Source organism: Balaenoptera physalus, assembly GCF_965194825.1.
Source record: "Balaenoptera physalus genome assembly, chromosome: 7".
NCBI lineage: Eukaryota > Metazoa > Chordata > Mammalia > Artiodactyla > Balaenopteridae > Balaenoptera > Balaenoptera physalus.
The window spans coordinates 5,731,604-5,750,882 of record NC_138886.1 but is presented as its reverse complement, the minus strand read 5'-3'; the positions used below and the strand labels follow the sequence as shown (position 1 = coordinate 5,750,882).

Genomic DNA, 19,279 nt, shown 5'->3' with positions numbered 1-19,279 from the left:
CGAGCGCGATCTGCCCTCCAGGGTGGATTTTCCCCTGGCAGATGTTTCGGGAGGAGGAGGCGCGCGGGGCCCCCGGGAGGTGGGAACAAATCTTTCCCTCCGAGGGGCGAGGCAGAAGACTTTCTTCTAAAGTTCAAAAGAAAGACGGGCTTTCACTCGGCCCCCAAAAATGTATTTCCCGGCGGACAATGGGCTCCTTTCTGCGCCTCCTAGGGCCGGCGGGGCGGGAGGGGCGGGGACCCGTGCGCCTTGGCCCCGCCTGACCGACGAGCGCCCCCTCCACCCGGGCCGGGACGCCGAGCGAGGGCGCGGAAGCCAGGAGCCCGCCCTCCCCTCCGAACGCCCCTGGAAGAGCGCTGTCCGGACCTGGGCGCACAGGCGAGAACGAAAGTGCCCTGCGGGCCGAGAAGCGTGGCCTGGGGAGCCCTAGGCTGCCCCCCACCCCGTGCCCTGGGCCTTGCGGGTGCGGCCGCCGGACCCGATGGGGCTAGTGTGGGTGCCTGGAGGGGAGGTAGGACAGGTCTCCGGGCTTGGGCAGCGGCCCCGGTTCTCTCCGCGATCCGCCCTGCGCAGGGCAACAAGTAGAGGTCAGCCGGCTTCCAGCGGCCGCGGGGCACTGAGTCCCTCTTCACCTGCCCAGGCCCGGCCACCCGGTGTCCCGATGTCCCCGTGCCCTTACCACCTCCCCACCCACCCAGTGCCCCTCAGCCCGTGGGTCTGTCGGCCCGCCGCCGCCTCCCTCTCTCTACTCCCGTGGGCGCGAGGAGACGGGGGTGCCAGGGCTATGAGGCTGACCTCCGAAGAGCCGCGGCCGATTGATTCGTTCCGCCCGGAGCCCGGGCCGCGTGAATGGGGGCCTGGGCGGCGGCGGCGGCGACGGGGATAAAGATGTTCTTCCCGCCAGGGGGAGGGGGCGCGGGGCGGGAAGCGGGGCCATTCACTCCTGGCCTGGCCCCTCGGGAAGCCGCGCCGAAGAAAGGGGGCCGGGGCCTATTCAAGCCCTACGAGCCGCCCACAATGGACCGATATACTGGGGGCCTCTCTATTAACGTCCATGAATATTGAAGAGAGCTCGGAGCGGCGGCCCGCGGCCGCGAGGGGGGCGGTGCCTGCGAGTTCAGGCTGCCGGGGCTAAGGGAGGGGGCTTGGCGCGGGCACACTCCGCGCCCGGGCCCCGCGGAGAACTACACGGTTCATCCGCGGAGAAACCCCAGAACGTGCAGTGTTTTCCCTCGCGATCTCAGCGAGGGGAGATGCCAGCGCGGGGGGCCTTGCTCCCCAATTCCAATGGGCCCTGAGACTGGGGCGCTCCCTACAGGTCCCCTTTTCCCCGGGGCGCGGTCGGGTGGGTCTGCGGCTAGAACAGAAGCACACAACTTGAGGACGCAGAGGAGACGCTCGGGGCCGGCTCCGCTTCCGCCCGGCCCCCAGCACCTCTCCCGGGGTTTGCGGGTCCAGGGGAAAGAAGAGGGCTCCCTGGCCGCACTCCGGACCCTCGATCCTCTCATCTTCTGACCCCGAGCTAGTGTCCAGGACCCACATGCTGCACCCCCAGGACGGAGGGACCGCACAGAGCTGAGGACTTTTTCTCAGTGGGGTGTGGGCTGGGAATCCTCGGGGCTTTCAGAGGAAAGTGACCTGACCCAGAGAGACCAGGCGGGAAGAAACCTCAGTTCACAAAGTCCAACCCAAACCATTGCACACATCAGGACACTGAGGCTCAGAGAGGGGAAGGGCCGACCCAAGGACACACAGCAGTCCTCATCCCTCCTTGGTCTCCCGGAGGCGCTGAGGTTGGTTGCGGCTCCTGGTGACTCTCTTCCTGTCCACCAAGTCTTTGTGGAAGCCGAGGCCCAAGCGCGGGTGAGGCTCCCATGCCCGGACTCCATCCGCCCTCCTCAGACACGAACTCTGGGCCCAAGCCAGAGCCAGTGTGACTCTCCGGCGATGTCTAGAAGAAAGTTGAGGTTCCGGGACCCTAACCCGCGGGCTGCCCTCGCTCCTCCACAGCTCTGCCCTCTGCTGGCGCCGGGCACGACGGTCGCCCCTGCTGCCCAGTGTGGCTTCTCCCGGGCATCAGACTCGAGGTGACCCGGGGTCTGAAGGCCAGTGGTTGCTGCCTTCCTTACTCTATGCCCCGATGCGGACCCCGGGATGCCAGGAGACCACTGGCCGGAACGGGGTATGCAGAGGCCGGGTGTCTGCGGCCGCCAGGTGTGAGGCTGACTTAGCAAAGGCAGGACCCTGTGATGGAGGGAGCACTTTGCCAAGGCGCCTGAGGACGGTACTCTTGTAGGAAGGCCAGGCCCCCTGCCTCTCCATCCAAGTCCCCTCTCTGAGGACAAGGCCTGGGGAGTCCGATTCCTCCAGCTAACCGTGAGCCCAACGCACTGCCCTGAACGTCCAGAAAACCCGGCTCCATTATCGGAATCTGACGTTGCGGGGAGGTGGGGAGGTGGGGGGGTGGGGGAGGGCTGAGGAGTTCAGCAGATGGAGATGTCCCTGTGACCCCCATCCCTTGTCTGGGGCTGAGGTGGGGATGAGGCGAACCCTGGGAGGCGGCAAAGCCTGCAGGAAGCGGTGACCTTTCCCGCTTTGGCTCCGCGCTCAGCAGCTCCCTGTCTCCGGCGAAAGACCGCGCTGGCGTTCTGGGTACCTCGGAACCTCCGCGAAGAAAGTCTACCGGTGGGACGAGGTTGAGGTGGGGTGGGGTGCGGAAGCGAGCAGGGAAGAAGGGAGAGAGGAAGAGGGAGGCCAGAAGAGAAAGGATGAGAGCTAGGAGGCAAGAAGGAAGGAGTGCAGGACGCAGCGGGCCTCCCTAGGTCGCAGCTGAGCGAAGGAGCCCGGAGGCTCGAGCCTTAAGCCGAGGGCGCACAGCGGCCTGGCCCGGGGCTGCCTGCAGATTCGGAGGGCGTTCGCTCCAGGGCACAGCCACTGCTCCCATTCACGACGGTCCGGAGACCCCTTTCGGTCCCACTGCCTCCGTAAGAAAAGCCTTTTCCAAGCGACCCGCGGCTATCTCGGATTTCGGTCTGCCCTTCCCGACCCCGACCTAGCCCCCCTAGGACCGGGGGACGGTCGCCTACGAAGCCGTCTCAGGCCGGGCTCAGCCCCGACGGCAGCCCCGCCCCGCAGCCCTGTCCGCCCAGGGAGGAGTTTGACAGCCGGCCGCGGGCAGCAAGCGGGGCGGCTGCAGCGGCCCGTTTGAAGCGAAGAGCAGGCCTCCGCAGCGCCGTCTGCGCAGGAGTTCAGCGCGGCCTGCGCCGGGCCTGCTGGCTCCAGGGCGACTACCGCAGTCTGGGGCGTGGAGCCCGGGAGAGCGCGGGACCCGGCGGGCCGGGCGGGCCAGGGAGCGTAGGGGAGGTGAATGCCGGCCCGGCCGGGCAGGGGTGCTGAGCGCAGATCCGGACTAGGATAGTGGCTGAGCGCGGGGCCCGAGGCCAGGCGTCCCCTCCGGCCTAGTCTGGTCCCTGGAGTCCGAGCGATCCTCGCCGCGCCCCCTGCCCTGCTCTGTCCCCTCCTCTCCTCGCCCCGGGCTGAGCCTCCCTCCCTGCCCGGCACTTCCCACGGGGAGAGGAGGAGGAAGAGGAGGGGGGTGGAAGGGCCGGGGAGGGGCGGGAGGACGCAGGGGGAACGTTTCGAGCGGCCCGAGCGCCCCCGCCCCTTGAGCTCTCGCCGCGAAGGCTCCTCGAGCCGGGCCGGGTACAACAAGTCTGTCCTCCGACGTCAGGGGGTCATTAATAACCAATTAGGAGGGTCACTGCGGCTCCTATAAAGGCGCTGAGATTTTGCCAAGGGGAAGACCGTCCGGGCCGGGTGTGCGAGAGGCGAGCGCGCGGCCGAGAGCCCCTCGCCGCCGTTTCTCTGAAGCCACCCGCCTCCCACCCACCCCGCACCGCCCCCCCTCCCCGCACCCGCCTCCGCCTCCGCCTCCGCCTCCACCCCTGGCTCTCCAGCCCTCCGCGCCGCCTCTGCCATCTCCGCAGATTTCTCCATCTCTCTCTTCATTTCTGCCTCGCTCCCCCTCGTTCACTTTCCTCCCAGCGCCCCCCTCGCCTCCCGCTCCCTCCAGCGTCCTATCCTCACCCTCCTCGTCCTCCCCCTACACCTCTTCCTTCTCCTCCTCCATCACAGCCCTCTTCTCTCGCCCCTGTGCTCCCCACTCGCCCACCACATCCCCGCCTCGGCCCGGCCGTCCGTCCGTCCCCGGCGCCGGCGAGCCCCGGGCCGCCCATGATGGGCTCCGTGCTCCCGGCTGAGGCCCTGGTGCTCAAGACAGGGCTGAAGGCGCCGGGGCTGGCGCTGGCAGAGGTCATCACCTCCGACATCCTGCACAGCTTCCTGTACGGCCGCTGGCGCAACGTGCTGGGCGAGCAGCTCTTCGAAGACAAGAGCCACCACGCCAGCCCCAAGACAGCCTTCACCGCCGAGGTCCTGGCGCAGTCCTTCTCGGGCGGTGAGTCGCGCCGTCGAGGCCGATCGCATCCCCTCCTCCCCGCGGCCCCTGATTCCCGGGCCCACACGCGCAGGACGCGGCGGGGACACGGGGCGTCGCAGCAGCTCGCGCCAATCTGGGCGTTCCAGATGCTGCGTGTGACTCAGTTTCCCGCGAGCCGAACCAGGGAGCGAGCGGCCAAGCCCGGGCGGGGAGGGGCCGGGGGGGTGGGGCACCTCCACCCCGCGCGGCTCGGTGAAGAGATCTCGGCGTCCAGGCTGCCGGGCGCGCCGCCCCCGCGCTTCCCCATCCGCCCCTCACCCCTTAGAGCCGGCGGGTTCCCGGCATTTAAAGCCTTACTAGGCGTGTAATAGCAGTTGACTCAAAAAGAAGGGGTTTTAAATTCATTTAGTTAACTTGGGCTTGACCCGCGAAAGTTCCCACTTAAACCAAGAACTTTAAAAGGCAGCGGGGGCTGGGGAGGAGGCGGAGGGCGGGCGGGCGGGAGAGAAAGCCGCGGAGAGAGCGACGGAGAGAAAGAGAGAGCAAGAAAAGTTTCTTTTCTTTAAGATGTCTCAAGTTCTTACTCCTCATTCATCAACCCGCAAACAATATCTTTCCCCGGCGCTGGCATCTCTGCGCGTCGCCCCCTTTTCCCCCTTTACGATTTCTGTTCCTCTCTTAATTTACCGTGCAGACTAATTCCACTTCCATTCACGTTATGTCAACCATCTAATCCCCCCTTTTTGTAAGGGGAATTCCTCGGCCCCTTTTAAACAAGTCCCCTCCGCATTGAGCTACAATTTACTGCTACAGCATTCTTCCAGGGCTAATGAATTTAGAATTAGCAATTTCTTTCGAATGGACCCGAATGAATGCGATCACTTTAACAGCGTGACAAATTGCCGGCCGCGCCGCAATGGACACCGTTTAACCCCCCCTTTCAGCTGGCCCGCTGGCCGGGTATTTTCCCAGGTAGCTTAGAGGGGGACCTTGTAAGACACGGAGGCCGCCCCTGTGCGCCTTGCCGCTCCCACTCCGGCTGCCCGACCAGGCGGGGGGACCCCCGGAGGTTGCGAGCCGCCCCGGCTCTTGTCCGCCCAGAGAGGCGACTTCGCGGCTCGCCTCGATCCGGGCACTGCCCTTCCTGGCACCCCGGATCCTGGCGGCAGCGAGGGACCCAGGCGCGCCCGGGGTCACCCAGAGAGCGCGAGACACGGCCCGCCGTCGCCCGCGTTTCTTTTGAGCTTCCGCCGCCTCGAAACTAGACTTCGTTTCCGGGCGCTGCCAGCCCGCCCCGGGCGCGAGGCCCGCCCCCCAGCACCGCGAAGGGAGTCAGAAGCCCTGACCGCGTCCTGGGTCCTCCGACCGTGCCCTGTGCTCGGTGCCGCGACGCGCAGTGAGCGCCGAGCGACGCACGATCGGCCCAGAACCAGACAGGGCGAAAGAATCTCGGCTGGGCCGTCACCCCCTCGTGGGAGCGGGCCTCAGTTTACCCATTGGTAAAGCCACGCACTGCGGTCGGCTCAGTAGTTCTTAAACTTTGCCGGGGTGGAGGGCAGGGGAGGTTGTGGATGCTTTGAGAATTCGTGGAGAGACTAAAAACAAAAACAAGCGCGAACAAACAAAAATCTCTCCTCGAAATGAGTCCCAAAGCACCTCTCGCTTTCGGAGGGTCCCCGGGTTGCAATCAGAGGAGACTCGGGTCGCTGAGCCTCCAACCCCGGGGAAGAGCCGGGCCTCCTCTGCCTCAGGCTCTGACCCAGTCCCCATGCCTGGCGGCCACAGAGGTTCAGAAGCTGTCCAGCCTGGTGCTGCCGGCCGAGGTGATCATCGCGCAGAGCTCCATCCCCGGCGAGGGCCTCGGCATCTTCTCCAAGACGTGGATCAAGGCGGGCACCGAGATGGGCCCCTTCACCGGCCGCGTCATCGCCCCGGAGCACGTGGACATATGCAAGAACAACAATCTCATGTGGGAGGTGCGCGCGGGCTGCGGGGCGCTGGCTGCGGGCTGCGGGTGGGGCCCTGGCGTCCGGCCGCTACTTCCGCCCTCGCTGGAAGCTGCGGGCGCTTTGGGCCAGGCCTTGACGCTCCCTGAGGCCGGATCCTATGCCGCCTGGTGCCTGGAGGTGCCTCCCCAAATCGCGAGGCGAAGGCGCTCTCCTCTGGCCGGCCCTAGGGATCACGTCCGTTGTTAGGTCCGCTTCATAGTGGAGGGCACGGAGACCCAGAGAGGCCATGCCCTTTGCCCAGGGCCCCACGGAGAGCTGGCAAGCCACGCCTGGGAGCCACCTCCCAGCCACCTGCATTCTTTCCCTCGCTCCAGAAGCAGCAAGGAAAGCCCCTCAAAGCCAGCCCCGGCCTTGGGGTGAGGGGTGGCTGGAAGGAAGGATGAAGGGAGCCCGTGCTCCTTGGGAGTCGGCTTCTCAACCCAAGCAGAATAATGACATTGGAAATGAACACCGATTAACTGGCACTGAGTCGGCTTTCTGAGCCCTGGGCCTGCATTCCACCAGGTTATCGCAGCAGCCCTATGAGTTATTATTCCCATTTTACAGAAGGAAACTGACCTTCCATCCAGGGTCTTCTGACCCTCCTCCTCCACAACAGTGCCAGATGCCAGGGAGGGCCACCCTTGGGACAAAACCCCTCCCAGAGCACTTCCTCCTCTTGGGGCTCTCACCTTGAGGAGGCCAGGCTGAGGCACCCTCTCCCTAATGTCATATCCCCTCCTTCCCCCACGGCTCCCCACCATAGCCCCCACCTGGCAGACCATTAAGGAGACGAATGGGACAAATCCTGCACCTGGTCACAGGAGCAAAGGAAGAGAGCAGAGGGCCATGAGGCCTCTCCTAACCTCACCTACTCTCACCTCTGGAGGCCTGGGCCGTGGTTCCCATCTCCACTTGTTGCTGGGTTAGGAAGTTGGGGTCCAGTTTGGTTTCTGAGTACTTTTGGTAGCTCCCACAAAAGGGACCTAGGCCAGGCCAGGGTGACACAGTGAGCCAGCCTCCCCTTTCTAGGCTCTTCTGTGTCCCCCGCTGAGGTCCTGGCCAGTGCTCTCCGCTGCTTTGGGGAGCACCTCTGCATCCCCGGAGAACTAGCTGGAGTGGATGCCACTTTGTGTGCTCAGTGATCTCTTGGAGATGCTTTTCATCTGGGGATGGGGAGGACACGGCAGCAGGAGCCTGTGGGGCCCCGGAGACTGACTCCCTGTTGGCCACTTCTAGCCAGCTGGCCTCAGGCAAGTCACTGTACTGCTCTGAGCCTCCCTTTCATCGGCTGGAAAACCAAGACAATAATAGCTGCGTCCACTTCCTGGGGATGGAGAGAGAGAGTGTGTGGATGTGCCCGGCCTGGGGCCTAGCCCTGGCCACGGGCGGCACACATGACACAGCCCTGCCTCACCTGGCCCCCGATTCACCTGCGCCCAGGTGTTCAACGAGGATGGCACGGTGCGCTACTTCATCGACGCCAGCCAGGAGGACCACCGAAGCTGGATGACCTACATCAAATGCGCACGTAATGAACAGGAGCAGAACCTGGAGGTGGTCCAGATTGGCACCAGCATCTTCTACAAAGCCATTGAGGTGAGTGTGTGTACTGTGGTGTAGAAGCAGCGGGTACCGCTGGCGGGGGCTGGGGGAGCCGGGCCGCTGTGTCCGGGGACTGAGGTGGAGAGAGGGGCGTAGATGCTGGCCCAGCTGGCCCTGCCCAGGCTGGAGGACTGAGGCCCATGCATCATTGTCTCTGGGAGCACGACCTCCAGGGCAAGCTTTCTGCTGTAGATCAGAAAGGACAGAACTTTCCACTTTATTCCACCATGAATATCATGAGCACCTCAACTGGGGTCCCCGGATAACTGCTGAGAGGATGCTGGGGTTGAGAAGCCATAGAAATACAGAGAGAAAGACACCAGAAGGCAGCCCAGGGGAAGCATTTGGGTGGGAGAGAGGGCGTGGTGTCGGCAGCGTTTTGGCTATGCGTTGCCCGTCACCAGTGACGGGTGGACCACGCGTGACTCTAATCTCAGCTATCACATCCTGATCACTTGTGGCGTCAGGCTTTTCCTAGACGCTGTATGTGCGTTATTGTATTTAATCCACAAGGGAGGATTCTGTGATTACCTCCAGTTTGCTGGGTCTCCCTTGGTGACTGGCAGACTCGGGAGCTTTCATGGGCATTTCTGAGGGATCCTAACACTAATGTCTGAGCCGGGTGAAGCTTCTCAGACGAGAGAGAAAGGGAGAGATTAAACAGCATAGCCCATGGTGGGTGGGAGGGGCTGTCAGAGGAGCCGGCCAGGCCCAGGGCAGGGAGAGGTTCAGGCGGGATGGGAAAAGGAGGTGTCCCCAGTGGGGAAACGCTTGGGCAGAGGCAGACAGGCTCACAGTGTTTGGGGAGATGACGATAGCACAGAGCAAGCCGAGTGGTGGTAGCCGGGCGGTGGTAGCCGAGGCGGCCATGCTGTTAGGACCCTCCCTGCACGTTGTCTCTTGGCAGGACATTTGCTCAGCGTCCCGCCCAGGAGGGGGCAGGCAGCCCAGCTTCCCTGTGGCAGGTTGGTGGCGAGTGCTCTGCACGGGTGGTGGGGCTCTTCCCCCCGTAGTCCTCTGGATCCCACGCTTCTTCTCCTCTGTGGAGGGACAAGCACGGTGCCCCTTGGGGTGTGGCTAGGCTTGGCTGAGTTTGGGGGTGTTCTGAAGGAGCCCCCCGCCCCAGGCCAGAGAATGACTCTCCTTTCCTTTAGTCCATTTTCTTCCTGTAACTCAGAGCCCCATGTCTTTCTAAGGCCCCGAGGGGCACTGGACAGTTGTCCCTCAATAACCAGGCCCCTGGGAATCTTCCAGGAGTGACAACAGAATGGCCTTTGCCTGGGCCCTGGTGGGGTCCAGCCAAGGGCTGGACCTGAGGAGAACCAAGAGGGGTAAAGAAAGGTTGGGAATTCCCTGGCGGTCCAGTGGTTAGGACTCGGCGCTTCCACTGCCGGGGCCTGGGTTCAACCCCTGGTCAGGGAACTAAGATCCCGAAAGCTGTGCGGCACAAAAGAAACAAAAAAGAAAGGTGAGCCGTTCTTGGACTGGGGTTCAAGTGAGGTGGGACAGTGCGAGGATAGGATTGACGGTGGCCCAGGCTGAGGACAGAGGTGTTTCTTGTGACTGTTGGCTGGGCTGCCACCCTGTGGGAGCAAGGGCCTCCCATTAGACATCCTAGGATCAGCCTCATGGGTGGCTGAACCTCACTTCTGGCAGAGAGCAACCCCTTTTACCCACTCAACCTCACACGTGTCCTCACATTTGCACACTGCTTCCCGGCCACCCTGAAACAGATGAGATGGGGGACACACAATGATTCCATCCCTCCACGCAGACACACGCACGCTCACACAAACACGTGCTTACACATAGGAGAGAGGGTAAGGATGCTGGTATGATTTTGGCAAAAGGACTCCCCATGGCGTCAGTTGCGGAGGCCTGAGTCTCATCTTGCTGTTCAGGTCACACTGGCTGAGAGCTGAACAGAGTCGGGAAACATTAATAGACGTTTATACAGAAATTCAGAGTTGGAGGACAAGGTGGCTGAAGTGTATCTCCATGGAGGAATCTAAGATAAGATTTTTAAAAAGTCATCTACATTTGATCAGGAATTTAAGTTGAAAAAAAGAGGATCTGGAAAATCTACCGTATATGATCAAGATAAGTAGATATCACCGGTTTGGCTATTCATGCTTTTACAGAGTTAGCAAGCCGAGTGCTGGAGTGAGGAATAAGGAAACACAAACCATCACCCATTTTACTTTTAGTAAATGAAGTTAGGTACATTTTTCGTGGTGGCAGTTCTCTTAAAGCAATGTGTCAAAATGTCAGATGCCGCTTACCGGACCAACCGTGTGTCCAGGTGTGTGTGACCACCGTGCAGCAGGGCTCAGCCAGAAGAAATTTCTGCCGCTCTAGGCCACTCCCCGGATGCCTCTGGAATATGTGGGCTGTTTGTTCTGTGCGTGTGTGTGAGGGAGCCAAGAAGGGTCTGTGCCATGACCTGTTTTCTTAATCTTTCCGTCACTCAGAACCACTGTGTATATTTCATAACAGTAACCCATTACTTGCCAAAAAAAAAATGAGAAGAAACATCTTCATTCAATAAGCAGAATATACTACTGCTGCTCTAAAATTTCCCACAAATACAAAGTAACAGCTGTCCAAACGGAGACGAAGGTGATGGGTCTCCAGGCCGGCCAGTCTGTGCAGAATCCCTGGGCGGGGTTTTGCATCTGGCTGGATCTACCAACATGTTATCCCAGGCTCTCCCCTCGCTATCTTCAACCGCAGAAGAACTTACTGTAACCTCAGGTGCCTAAAATGACATTTCTAGAAAGCGCCCAGCACATAGCAAATGGGCACTAAATGTTGAATGAATAAGTCCAGGTGATGGGGGCTGGGTTGAAAGTGGACACACGGACCCTTTTCTCCCAAGAAAACAAAACCGGCAAAGAAACCAGCTGCCCCAGGGAAGCAAGAACTTTGACCCCAAAACTCAACACAAGAAAACGATTTAGGAAGAAATTATGAAAATTTTGGATTTGGGAACCGGGAAGAAAATTCCCAGGCTTTTCCCCTCCTGAGTTTTTGGCAAATGACTGTGCCCTGAAGTGTGGGCTTTTTCTTTCAGCTGCTTTTCTTCTCATTTCAGGCAATTGAGGTTTGTTTTGGGTTTTTTTCCCCCTAGAGTCTCATAGCCCCATCTCTCTTTTTCTTGGCTCTATGAGGGCAAGCACAATTTTCCTTCTGAACTTGCTCACTGGTGGGTGCAGTTAGGCACTTTGATTATTAATAATAAGCATAATTAATGATGCTACCATCTGTGGGGCAGTTACCATGTGCCAGCACCGTGCTAAGGGTCTTAGCAACTTTGAAAAACTCGAATCCACTCAGTCTGGTGCTATCACTATCCCTGTTTTTTTTTGTTTTTCTTTTTATCCCTGTTTTAATGACGTTGAAACTAAGGTTCAGGGAGATCTTGGGAGATTGTTGAGCTGTGATTTGAATCCAGACCTGTGTGACCCCACGGTGGAGCCCTTGGTCACCATGCCGTGGGACCTCCCTGGCCAATATCTATTTGCTGGAACTCTATTAATTGGTGTGTTGGGACATCTGTGGTACAATGGAAATTGATATTCGTCCAGATGACACTGAGGTCCTTCTAGACAAGGGCTTCTGTACCACCGGGGGACGGGGAGGACATCAGACCCTCCTGGGAGCATGTTCAATACTGTGACATGAATTTGTATTAGGAAAACAAACCAAAACCCCCAAACGTTTTCAATTGATAATAAAAATTCAGAAATGGGTCAGGACAGAACTTCTGGGCCAATAGGGAAGGTGAATAGGCACCAGTTGGGAGAGTATGTAATTTGTCAACCAAGGAGTCAGGCGCTGATATTCACCCCGTGTCTTGATGATGTGAATTTTATGGTACAGGATTCATTTCTTTGGGAATTGCTTTGTTTATTGTGTATCCTGAGCCAGTCTCGGATCCCCAGAAAAGTAGATGAGCAGCTGATTCTCCTTCTCCGAGCCCCCGTGGAAAGCCCTGGCTGGGCCAGGCCAGAGTGTTGGCCGTAAAGAAACAGGGCTACTGAGGAGGCCTGCACGGGACCGTGGCCATTCTTTGCACTTAGGTGATTGGCTGATGGGACCCTGGCAGCCTCTGGACAACGGTACTAAGATCTCAGGGAAGAGGCTGTGGGTCTCCCCGGCACTCCTGGTCTCCATCTCTGGGGTCATTGCATGAGGGGTGTCCAGGAGCAAGCAGATGCCACAGGTCCAGGCCAGGACCTGCTGCTGGTTTCCCAGAGCTCTGAAGGGCAGAGAGAGACTCCAGTGCCCGGCCTCTGTGCGCGTGAGGTCGCCTTCCCCAGCGCTGCTTTACAGCTGGAGGCTTTTTGCTGTCTGGGGATGTGTGTCATTGTCAATTCTAGTAGGTTCTTTTTAATAGATTTCCTCTCCTTAAAAAATATTTTTTTGTATAAACGTAATATGTGCTCATTAATTCTAAAAAAATCAGATGCATCTTGTAGAAAATGAAAGTCACTCTGCTCCATCATGCTGTTCCTCACGCACCTTATATCAGCATTAAAAAAAAAAACTGGTCTCAAAACGACAAACCCTTCTGAGGAAAGATGCGCAGAAAACCGGCCACAGTGGCTGGGTGCCCTGAGTGGGAGAGAGAGTTACTTTTCCTTATATACTCCTTTGTGTCTGTATCACTGTTTTAATTTTAAAAATGCACTAGTAAAATTAATTTTAGTACATTTGAAAAATGTGTTAGTAAATACATGACTCAGCCTATATTGAAACGGTCAATATTAAAGCTCTTATTTTAAAAATATTATTCCCAACCACCATTTTAAATAATAATATTCAGAATTTGTTCTTGGCTCCTCATTCACCATCATGATTATTGTTGCTGTTGTATCTGTTTTATATTTAATAACAATTGTTAGTCAATTCAAATGAAAAGGCCGGTGTTGACTTAGATATTTGATTCCCGGACTGCATGTCTGGGGGTGGAGATGCAGGTCCCACTGGGGACTTGCTCAACCTCTCATCCCACATCTGTGCTCCCCCCCGGGCAGATGGGCCAGGGAAGAGGTGGCACCGGAGTGGCACTGGTGTCCTGGGAGCATGTGGGCCCAGCCTGTGCTGCTTTTCTTTTTTTTTTCCACTGCGCGGCTTGTGGGATCTTAATCCCCCGACCAGCGATTGAACCCAGGCCCTCAGCAGTGAAAGCGCCGAGGCCTCACCACTGGACCGCCAGGGAAGTCCCCAGCCTGTGCTCTTGATGGTCATTGAAGGCAAAGCCGCAGGTCATCCTGGGCCACCCCTCACGCTCCGTGGGGACAACTGAAGGACCCCATGTCCCGGAGATGGCTGCCAGCTTCTCTGAGCGGTTGATGAGCTCTCGGAAAATAGTACAAACAGCTTTAAGTGCGTGGCCCCGTTGAGCCCGGACAGGCACCCCGTGAGGCTACAGAACCGTCCCTGCTTTGCAGTTGAGGAAACTGAGGACCAGTGACAGAAGGCACCTTGCCCAGAGTGGCACGCTCGGCAGGGGGGGAGCCCAAGTGGACCCCGACGTGTGTGAGCCCAGGGCCTGAGCCGGAAACCTCAGCAGTACCGTCTCCTGAAGGAAGGGGCGTGTACAGACAGTTGGACAAGGGGTTGGTTGCTTTAGAAGAACCGTGACGTATAAACATCTGGTGTCGTGTGAGAATTGAAGCCAGGGGTTGGGGCAATGTCAGAGGTGACATAATCAGAGTCTTAGAGTTGGGGGAGCCTCAGGGATCATACTCCCCACCCCCCTCACTTGAGGAGACAAGCTTAGAGGGACAGAGTGCTTGCCTAGGGTCACCCAGGGACCCAGTGACCGAGGGCCCACCGGCACCATCTCTCAGCAGTTTCCTTCACAGTGAATTTATCTTGAGTATTTTAGCTCCATCACCCTCTTTTCTAAGGGGTTCACAAAACTCTCTCAGCTCCACCCTTTCTCCAGCAGGGCCTCCAGCTCTGACCCCCGCTGGCCTCCTGGACAGCAGCCGTGACTATGAATGACCAGAGAGGCCTCGAGGACTCTTGCTGTGGTGCCAGATTCTGACCTGCCTGCTTTCTTTGACGCACTGCCTAATTTTCCTTGGGTTCCGGGACTGCATTTGGTTTTTCCATATTTAAACCCCGTTAGTCCGAGCTGGTGTGGCACCCTCTGCCCGGCTCCTCATCACTCACTGTCCCTGAGGCTTGATGTGACACCCCATGGGCTGTAGGGTCTGTTGGGAAGGGGCACAGTGACCCCTGCCTGAGTCTTAGGAGGATGGATGTTGCCTAGGCCCCCTGGAGCTTCACTTCTCCCACCCCCTCCTCTCTCTGCTTCCCTCTCCTTTCAGGGTCCAGCAGGGCTGGCTGTGCTTCTCTGAGGCTCTTCCTGGCTCTGACCAGAGGAAGGAAGGTGTGGCGAGCAGATCGGGGGTCTGCAGGCCAGAACCAAAGGGAAGGGAAGGGGGCCTTCTCTGTGACCGTGAAGGCCAAGGAGAAAGGCCCTATTCTGGTGTGATTTCAGACAGCCCTAGATGGAGTCCTGTGTGATCTTTTGTACTTCAACTAAAAGAAGACCCACCAGGAAACAATCCAGCCGTTGCCCGGGGGGAGGTGGCGGCATCCACCTTTCTCTGGGCAGATCAGAGAGTGACCCCCAGGCTGGGTGCCACAGCTAGCTCCTCTGGGGTCCAGAGGCGATGGGCCTTCTCCTCTCTCATTTGCTCTAGCTGGCTGGCGCCTGAAGGTTCTTTGCTTTGAGGAATAACTGGCTTCCACCAAAGGTGTGGCGGGCCCCTGGGCTGTCCCAGAGGGTGGGGTCAGCGCCACCTCAGGAACAGGCCTTCCACTGCCTCCCTGGATTGTCACTGCAAAGCCCTCCCTCCTGACCGCCGGCACCATGTCCCTGGGGCAGGTCCTCCCCTGGGAGCAGCAGAGCCCTGTCACCATTTGTGGAGTTCTCTGCCATAGACCTAGGACATGGCAAACGGATCTTGTTTAAGGCTGTGTGCCCCAGTATTTCCGGAGGTGGAGGTGTTCACTGAACTGAATGCTTCTTTTTTAGCCCCGTGCAGGGAGTCAGGCAGAGCCCTGTGATGGGGAGAGAAGGGTTTGTGATGTGGCGCTGCCTCGTGGTTGCTCTGGATAAGAGATATTTCCAGAACATCATCAGGCAGGGTGTAACCGAGAACCACAGGGTGCCCCGCAGGCCACACTCCTTGGGAACGTCTGGCTCAGCCCCACAGACCTGAGGGCTGGCTGACTCTGCTTCCCCTCGGAGAGAAATGAAAAGTTTTCTAGCTTTCCTTCTTCCTTTACTTCTGCTTGCGGCAAGGTTTCCGTTCCATTGCTGTCAGTTTGGGAGCTCCTGTGTGGCCAGGAGACAGCTCTGGTCCCAGCAGCAGAGCCAGGACAGAGAGAGCGAGAAGCCCAGGCAGAGGGGGGCAGAGGGGCAGAGCATCCTAAGGCCTTCCGTGTCTGTGAAGCTTGCCGGGGATAGCTTGGAGGAAAGGGACCCAAGTGTGCCTTTCTTGGGGCTGAGACTGTATCCACATCTCCATGGTGGGCACCAGGACAGCCCCTCCCAGCTGTGAGGGGACCCCCCCCCCCCAGCCCGGGCTGCTGCCTTCCTGATCTCCTTTTGCCTCCTTCCCTACAGATGATCCCTCCAGACCAGGAGCTGCTGGTGTGGTACGGAAACTCACACAACACTTTCCTGGGGATCCCTGGTGTGCCCGGGCTGGAGGAGGAGCAGAAAAAGAACAAGCATGGTAGGTAGTCCCCATGAGGCCACAATGACAAGGGGGCCACGGAAGCCCGAGAGAGAGAGTGAGTGAGTGAGTGAGTGTGTGTGTGTGTGTTTGGCAGGGAGGCTCCTGGCCTCTGGGGACCCTGGTTCCACGTCCAGCAGCATCAAGCACATGGGACTTACTGGTTCAAGGAGGCCAATGCCCCTGGAGCCGCTGCCATGGTCCAGGCATAGATAAAAGACAGTTCTGATTTTGGACAAGACAGACTGTCTGGGGGCAGATTGGGTGGAGGAGCAACGGGCCAGGCAGCAGGAGACTGGATTGAGTTGCAGTTCTGCTGTGCAATCTTGGGAAAATGGCTTGGTGCCTCAGTTTCCCCACCTGTAAAAGAAGGATGTTGGGCGAGATGATCTCTAACCTCCCTTCCAGCTCTCACAATCTACATTTCCCTGCCCTGTCCCTGGTGCTGAGCCTGGCCCAGAGTAGGTGCTCAGTATAAACCTGTTGAATGAAGGCAGAGCAGAGTGTGCCTGTGTGTATGTTGCAGCGGGGTGGGGTGGGGCGCTGATCATCACGGTAGAGACCACCTGCTCAAGACCTATTTCCTGCCAAGTATTGCGCTAAACCTTCTACAGGTGTCATCCGACATGGGTCCTCATAAAACCCTTGTGATATTTGGTTATCCTTATTTTTAGAGGATGAATCTGAGGCTCAGGAGCTACTGTTTATCCAGCCCTTGCTCTGCAGCTAATGTTTCACAAAACATTTCTCTGACCCTTACTGCAACTTTTGGGCGTGATGCTATTATTACTTCCATTTCAGGGATGAGAAAAGTGAGGTGCAGTTCACTGGTACACAGTAGGCATTCAGTAAATATTTGTGGGATGAATAAATGAAAGGTTTTGGGAGGGAGAGGAGGAGTTATAACAGTGACTACCACTGATGGAAGGTTACTATAAACCTGGTACTTCCCCATGTCCGGCCTCAGGCAGGTAAAGTGATCAGTACAGAGTAACCTTCAAAGACGTCAGTTTTTTGTGATCATCTCGTGTAGTCGTGCATAGCCCCGTGAGGTCGTAGTAGGTTCCCATTTTACGGATGAGAAGTTTGAGGTTTCCCAAAGCCAAGTCACTAAGTCCCTGAGATCTCGCAGCATGGTCCGGAGTCCCACTCCTACTTGATCCCAGGCCAGGGCTCTTGCTGCCCCCCCCACCCCTCTGCCAGTGCCAGCAATCTGCGCAGTGGCCACCCGACGATCGGAGGCGGTTGGGCCCTGGGAGGGGCGCACGTTGGGGACGGGTACGGGGAGACCGGGCCGCGGCCGCGCGGGTTCTAACGAGCCTGCTCTCTCTCTCCCCCTCCCCGCCTGCCCCCCCCCCGGGCCCCGCCCGCGCGGCCAGAGGACTTCCACCCGGCGGACCCGGCGGCGGGCACCTCGGGCCGCATGCGCTGCGTCATCTGCCACCGCGGCTTCAACTCGCGCAGCAACCTGCGCTCGCACATGCGCATCCACACGCTGGACAAGCCCTTCGTGTGCCGCTTCTGCAACCGCCGCTTCAGCCAGTCGTCCACGCTGCGCAACCACGTGCGCCTGCACACGGGCGAGCGCCCCTACAAGTGCCAGGTGTGCCAGAGCGCCTACTCGCAGCTGGCCGGCCTGCGCGCCCACCAGAAGAGCGCGCGCCACCGGCCGCCCAGCGCCGCTCTGCAGGCCCACTCGCCCGCGCTGCCCGCGCCGCACGCGCACGCGCCCGCGCTCGCCGCCGCCGCCGCCGCCGCCGCCGCCGCCGCCGCGCACCACCTGCCGGCCATGGTGCTGTGAGCGCCGCGGCGCGCCCGCTCCCGCCCGCGCGCGCCTCCGCCGGCCAGCCCGCCGGGGCGCGCGGCGGGGCTGCTCTCCCTCCCGACTCGCACTCCTTGCGGCACGCGGCCGCCGGACCCGGCGCTGTAGGTGCGCCCCAGAAATGACGCCCAGGCATACACTCTTCGCCCCGTTTCGCAGATGAGGACACTGAGGGGTGACGTCCTTTTCGCGGGCCGCCCAGCTGGTGCAGCTGCTCGGCCGCCTCCTCTTCAGGGGGTCCCCATGCTCGGCCTCACCCCCGAGTCTCCCTCCTCTTGTGGAGTCGGCTGCCCAGGCTGAGAGCCCCCTGGTGGGTGCCAGGAGAGGGGACCGAAAGTCTCCGAGGCACCTCAGCGGGGAAAGGGGGCCCTCACCACCCCCACAGAGAGCTGCGTGTTGAGATGGGGCTCCCTGTCCCAGTGTGGGCAGCGGGCCCGGGCAGTACGCGCGTCTGTCTCCTCCTCCTGCCTCTGAGACTGGTATCCTGCAATGTCAGGACTCACGGACGCGACCGTGAGAGTTGGAGACTGAAGGGGTTCAGGGGCAGCCAGAAGAGGCCGGAGAGACCTGCCCTTCCCTGCCAAGCGGGCCCTTCTCTCCTTCGGGCCACCTTCCCCCGAAAGTCGGCTCCTTGGGGATGGACGAAGCACAAATGTGCCAGGTAGGCTGAGAATGAAGGCAAGACGGAAATCCACCATGGGGACCCTGGGAAAGGCCCTGCCCTTCTTTGGGCCTCCGTTTACCCTTTCCCCATCTGTAAAATGAGAGGGTTGGACCAACGCCTCCTCCCCTTCAGCTCTGACATCAAGCTTGGAAAGTGGAAGTTTCCCGCCCCTCCTCGCCACTCTCCGACCCGAGAAGGCCAAGACTGGCTTCTCAGCCCGGAAAGCATCTCCGAGCTGTGCGGGATCCCGGGAGGTTCCGCCCTTGCTCTGTCCCAAGTTTCCCCAAGCTCCGGCCGTGGGCGCCCTCTGGTGTCGCCTTTCCCACCTTGCAGTCATTAACTAGAATTCCCGTAGGGCGTTTTGTAAAATAAACTATAATAATATTAATGAAAAGTACAAAATGTATAGAATTTTCAAAAACTTGTGTTCTACTTCCAGAAAATGGTCACTTTAACTTTGTAAATATTTATCTAAAATGATATTTACGAAACTGTGATATATATTATTTGATTGTATATGTACAACTGTAAATACATTTGTACCTCTCTTGTATTCTAAAATAAAAATTACTTGGAACATTTATCACTTAGCATCTGAATGGATTGATGCTTTTGTCTGCATGAAAAGGAAATATGGAAAAGGAAAAGGAAAAATGTCTAGAAGTTGGAGAGGCGGCAGGAAGAGTTGTTCCACTTACTGGTTTTGAAAGTCACCCTTGTCACAGCTGGGTGTCAGCTCCCAGAGAGATGACCACAGTACAAAAAAATCAGAAATCTCCCAAGGGGCTGGGAAGATTCCTCGTGGTTTCCAGCTGACTCTCAAATATCAGTGTCTTGCTTTGTTACTGCCCCCAAATCTTTACTTACTTTTTTTTTTTTTTTTTTTCATTTTCATGGACAACTTGAGGAATCTAAGCAGCCAGTGTGGGTGGACCAAGATGGACACCAAGGGCACTCCCAAAGCCTAGAATTTCCAAATGCTCTGGGCACCCATTTCCA

The 19,279-nt window shown here is 58.7% G+C and overlaps 1 protein-coding gene across 1 annotated transcript; it reads left to right on the top strand.

Annotated features, from left to right (window-relative positions):
- Positions 1 to 3,815: 3,815 nt before the first annotated feature.
- PRDM12 (PR/SET domain 12) lies at positions 3,816 to 17,595 on the top strand (the record flags this gene model as incomplete). Its single annotated transcript, XM_082468220.1, has 5 exons — positions 3,816 to 4,456; positions 6,224 to 6,414; positions 7,870 to 8,025; positions 15,683 to 15,794; positions 17,174 to 17,595. The coding sequence occupies exons 1-5, from the start codon at positions 4,234 to 4,236 to the stop codon at positions 17,593 to 17,595; spliced, it is 1,104 nt and encodes a 367-aa protein (XP_082324346.1). The 5' UTR covers positions 3,816 to 4,233.
- Between the last annotated feature and the right edge of the window lie 1,684 nt (positions 17,596 to 19,279).